The sequence below is a fragment of the Chaetura pelagica genome, unplaced genomic scaffold, assembly GCF_000747805.2.
Source record: "Chaetura pelagica isolate M959 unplaced genomic scaffold, ChaPel_1.0 scaffold842, whole genome shotgun sequence".
Lineage (NCBI taxonomy): Eukaryota > Metazoa > Chordata > Aves > Apodiformes > Apodidae > Chaetura > Chaetura pelagica.
Genome location: NW_009952274.1, coordinates 17,229 through 22,621, shown reverse-complemented (window position 1 = coordinate 22,621; position 5,393 = coordinate 17,229). Strand labels below are relative to the sequence as shown.

General features: G+C 57.2%; 1 protein-coding gene across 1 annotated transcript; it reads right to left on the bottom strand.

Annotated features, from left to right (window-relative positions):
* Nucleotides 1-1,878: 1,878 nt before the first annotated feature.
* Nucleotides 1,879-4,826, bottom strand: CD244 (CD244 molecule, natural killer cell receptor 2B4; the record flags this gene model as incomplete). Its single annotated transcript, XM_010007791.1, has 8 exons — nt 4,790-4,826; nt 4,400-4,720; nt 4,055-4,327; nt 2,869-2,982; nt 2,442-2,506; nt 2,251-2,316; nt 2,100-2,165; nt 1,879-1,986 (listed from the first exon to the last, which is right to left on the bottom strand). Coding segments are annotated over exons 1-8 (1,050 nt in total), but the record flags the coding sequence as incomplete, so codon positions are not given.
* Nucleotides 4,827-5,393: the final 567 nt, after the last annotated feature.

Genomic DNA, 5,393 nt, shown 5'->3' with positions numbered 1-5,393 from the left:
AACTCATCCTGGTTTCACAGGGAGCAGCCACAAAGCCATTTTGATCCAGGGACTCTGGTAGGACAGGAACATTGTGGAGCCACCACCAAAGTGCCACCTTTTATTTTCATCCCAAAGAGCAACCCTTGATCTTGCCTTCAGGGAAGTCTTTGAAGCCCTTTCTCCACCTCCTTCTCCTCTCGTGCCATGGGGTGACTTCAGTGGGAAGGGACGTGGTGACATCCCTGGGGCAGGTGACATCTCAGGGACTGTCCTGCCCAAGGCCAATGCCCACCTACCCAACACTGAAACCTTGCCAAGTCCATCTCCAGGTAGTGTGGTGGATCAGGAACTGGTTGAAAGGAAGGAGACAGAGAGTTGTAGCCAATGGGGCAGAATCTGGTTGGAGGTGTGACCAGTGGAATCCCTCAGGGGTCGGTACTGGGACCGGTGTTGTTCAACATCTTCATCAACGACCTGGATGAGGGTACAGAATGTACCCCCAGTTTGCTGGTGACACTGAGCTGGGAGGAGTGGCTGACACACCAGAAGGCTGTGCTGCCATTCAGAGGGACCTAGACAGGCTGGAAAGTTGGGCGGGGAGAAGCATGATGTTCAACAAGGGGAAGTGCAGAGTTTTGCATCTGGGGAAGAACACCACCATGTACCAGTACAGGTTGGGGGCTGAACTGCTGGAGAGCAGGGGAGGTGAAAGAGACCTGGGGGTCCTGGTAGACAGGAGGATGACCATGAGCCAGCAATGTGTCCTTTTGCATTGGTGAGGCCGCATCTGGAGTATTGTGTCCAGTTCTGGGCCCCTCAGTTCCAGAAGGACAGGGAACTGCTTGAAAGAGTCCAGTGCAGAGCTACAAAGGTGATGAAGGGAGTGGAACATCTCCCTTCTGAGGAGAGGCTGAGGGAGCTGGGTCTCTTTAGCTTGGAGAAAAGGAGACTGAGGGGTGACCTCATCAATGTTTACAAATATGTAAGGGGTGAGTGTCAGGGAGATGGAGTTAGGCTTTTCTCAGTGATGACCAGTGATATGATGAATATCCAAAAAACATTTTTTACTGTGAGAGTGACAGAGCACTGGAACAGGCTGCCCAGAGAGGTTGTGGAGTCTCCTTCTCTGGAGACATTCCCAACCCACCTGGATGCTTTCCTGTGTGATGTACTCTAGGTGACCCTGCTCTGGCAGGGGCGTTAGATTAGATGATCTTCCAAGTTCCCTTCCAACCCCTAGGATTCTAGGATTCTATGATCTCCACAGGAGGCCCCATCCACTTCAGATGTTCCCAACCCACAAACAAGGCAGTTCCCACTCCCTCCCTACCCACCCCAGGATACATTGCAAGCTATAAACAGCTAATTGAGTTAATTAAACCAGCACCACCACTTCCTCATGCCCTTCAGCTTCTATTCCCACCTGAACAAGGTTGGATGGAACCTGTCAAGACCCAAGGAAGGCTCACAAAACCACACGTGGCCCTAAACACACATCACCACGGGTGATCCTCTTCCCCTGTTATCCCTCCTGGCTCATTTCCCACCTCTCCCCTCCAAAGATCCCCATCCTTGAGATCTCCAGGTCTCCATCCTTGAGTCTTTCCTCCTTCCTTCATAGAGAAGCCTCCACGGCTCAGCTGGGCTTTGCATCCGGGGGGGGAAAAAACCCAACAACAAAACCCATTTCTGGCTGTTTTCATCCTGAATGACCAGGTGGGGTCCTGGGAGGTGCTGCTGAAGGTCTCTGGGTGGTCCAGGAGAAAAAAAAACCCAATGGGAAGCTCTTGACAAGAACACTAGGAGAGGTGGTGGCCAACAGGACGTGGTGTCTGCAAGGGGGGACACCAGTGTCTATAACCCCCTGTGTCCTGGGAGAAAATGGATGAGTTTTACCCTCAAAAAGCTGATGAGCTTTGGAGGGTCCATCTCCCCACATGTTACCTCTGTGTAGACAGTGGAAACCAAAGCTGGGTCCAGCCTCTTCTTCTTGGCAGAGGAAGACTGTGGAGGAGAACAAGGAGCTGCCATCAGGCAACACAGGGGTGGGATGAGGAACCCAACTTAGTTGCCAAACCAGGAGGACCTGGATTTGTGTCCCAGCTGGGCAAGCTCACCTTCCTGCTGTGCTGAACTGTGGAGTAGATGGTGGAGAGCTCAGGTTCCTGAGGGTGTCTTGGTCCCTGCCAGGGAGAAATGGTCAAAGTGTGCAAAGAAAAGCCAAGTTTGGGCAAAACTGTGTGGTCTTGGCAGTGGGACTGACCCTACCTGGGGTTCGGTGCAGATGGAAGCATAGATGGTTCTTTCTCCTCTGGTGGCCTCACTGGTGCCATCCTGGTGGAGAAAGGAAAGCCCAGGCTGGTTAAAGGACACAACCCCAGGTAACAAACATCTCCAGAGGGTCTCATCCCTCCCAGCAGAGCGGGGAGGGGACCCCCAGGGACACCCCTGGCACTCACGGGGTCTCGGCTGCTTCGGCCTTTGCCCACCTCAGCGTAGATGGTCGAGGTCTGTTCCATGTCTTCTGGGGGAGATGGAAAGGTCAGTGTGAGAGCCCCAGGACTTGGGGGGGGGAGGTTGAGCCCTCAAGCCAAGCCAAGCAGGAGGAGAAAGAGGCCCCTGGGCAACGGGGAGGTTGATGGTTGGCACCTGGCAGGGGTTGGAGGGCAGCTCCAGGTGTGGGCAGCCAAGGTGCTCATCGACCTGGACCACCCTGCACCAGTGGGGATGGGCAGAGCCCCAGTGCCCTGGCAGGGGGGTGACAGGGCCTGATGCCATGAGTGACAAGCCACCCCCCACCCCCCAGCAGCCCCCCAAGGAGGGACAAGCCCAGGGCCAGCACAGGGTGTGACAGGAGGCAGGGGGTGCCCAACCCTGGGGACAAACCTCCTGGGGGTTTCTTCCCTCTCTTCCTCCACCACCAGCAGAAGAAGACAATGAGAACTATGGAGATGACCAGGATCAAGGCCACTACCCCATATGGAATGAAGCTGAAATGCCCTGAGGAAGAAGAAGAGGAGACCTTGAACACTGGGCAGAGCCTTGAGCTAGGGCTGAGAAGAAGCTCCAGCACAGCCCTCAGGGGACAGACCTGGCCAGGAAACCTCAGCCCCAATTTCATCACCTGGGTTCAATGAACACTTCCCAGGACAAGGGAAGTTGGGTACATTTTCATGTCAGCCCAATGTCCTCTGCAGTTTTCACTGACCCAGGAAGGGAGACCAAGGGTCCCAGGAAGGGACTGGAAACCACTGGGACTTGTGAACCCTCTTAAATCTTGGTTTTGAGGAGCTGAAGGTGAATTCGTCATGTCATGGAAAGGTTTGGGTTGGAGGGGGTTGGGTGTGACCAGCCAGGGGCAGAGCTGGGGCTCGGGTCCCTCTCCTGGTCATCCCAGAGCTGTGATCCCTCCCCTGCTCATCCCAGTCCTTTTCCTCTTGGAGCTGGATGGGAACAGGGACCTGGCAGCAGGTGCTGCCCCCCAGCACAGATGAATTTCCATGGAATCAGGGAATGGGTTGGAAGGACCTTAAAGCTCATCCAGTCCCATCCCCTGCATGGGCAGGGACACCTCCCAGCAGCCCAGGCTGCTCCAAGCCCCATCCAACCTGCCCTTCAACACCCCCAGGGATGGGAAAACCACCTTGAAGATCATCTAGGGGATCATCCAGGTGGTCCTGAAGGTCCCTTCCAACCCAAACCATCCCATGAGCTGAAGACCATCTGGATCCAACCCCCCTGCATGGGCAGGGACACCTCCCATCAGCCCAGGCTGCTCCAAGCCCCATCCAACCTGCCCTTCAACACCCCCAGGGATGGGGCAGCCACAGCTTCCCTGGGCAACCTGGCCCAGGCTCTCCCCACCCTCACACTCCACAATTCCCTCCTCAGCTCCAACCTCCAGCTCCCTCTCCCACTTTTCATCCCTCCCCCTCATCCCATCCCTCCCTGCCCTTGGCCCAAGTCCCTCCCCAGCTTTCCTGGAGCCCCTTCAGGCACTGGAAGCTGCTCTAAGCTCTCCCTGGAGCCTCCTCTCCAGGATGGACACCCCACCTGTCCCAGCCTGGGTTACCTGCAGTCCCACAGGTGGCCCCGAGGTCGGTGCTGCTCGTGCTCCAGCTCACTGGGTTGCTCACGTTGCACTGACACACGGTGGGTTCAACATCCTCCTCAACCTGCAGGTTGAGCTGGGGCTGATGGCCCAGGGCTCCCCAGGGACCCCCAGAGCAGAACCAGCTGTAGGAGACGTGCTGGGTGCCGGGCAAGGTGCAGAGCAGGAACAGGTTGCAGTGCCCCAGCTCCCGGAGCAGGACCCGTGTCTCCAGGTGGGGCTGAGGAACAGGTTCTGTGGGGACAACAAGGTGAGGAGGAACAAGAGGGATGAGGGGGAACAAGGTGAAGGGACCCAGCTACTCACCCCAGACCTTCACACGGAAGCACTGGGTAGCAACGATGCCTGGGGGGTCAAAGAATTCTGCCCTGTATTCCCCAGCATCTTCCAGGCTGACGGGGCTGATGTTCAGGGTGAGGGTTCCCTGCAGGAAAAAGGCTCTCCCGGAAAAGTGCCCCTTGACAGCTCCATGTGGTTTATCCTTCTCCACCGTCAGGATCCGTTGCTTCTGCCCTGCATCCAGATACACCCTCCATTCCACTGTTTCCCATCCCTGGGGAGGACTCTCCAGATGCAGCTCCAGTGCTCCAAGGGCAAGGACGGGTTGTTCCCGGCACCGCGGGAATCCTGCAGCAGAGGAGGGGGATGCCAGGGATCAGCAGGGATGCTCCACAGCTGGGAATGGGATATGGTCACCACTGAAGCCCACCCGTGCCCCTGACCTGCTCCCCATGGGGCTCACAGCCTGGTTCCCCATCCCAGGTGTCCCTTCCCTGCACCACAACAGCCTGGTTGGGGGTCTCTCCTCACCCCCTGCTCTGACAACACCTTGGGGATGTTCACACGATTTCCTGCCCAGAGCTGGGACAGTCCCAGACCCTCTGTTCCCATCCCTGGAAGTGTCCAAGGGTGGGTTGGATGGGGCTTGGAGGAACCTGGGCTGGTGGGAGGTGTCCCTGCCCATGCAGGGGTTTGGGACTGGATGGTCTTGAAGGTCCCACCAACCCAATCCAGTCTGTGATTCCATAAGCCAGGCTGGGAGAGTTGGGGTGTTGAGCCTGGAGAGGAGAAGGCTCCAGGGAGACCTTAGAGCAGCTTCCAGGGCCTGAAGGGGCTCCAGGAAAGCTGGGGAGGGACTTGGGCCAAGGGCAGGGAGGGATGGGATGAGGGGGAGGGATGAAAAGTGGGAGAGGGAGCTGGAGGTTGGAGCTGAGGAGGGAATTGTGGAGTGTGAGGGTGGGGAGAGCCTGGGCCAGGTTGCCCAGGGAAGCTGTGGCTGCCCCATCCCTGGGGGTGTTGA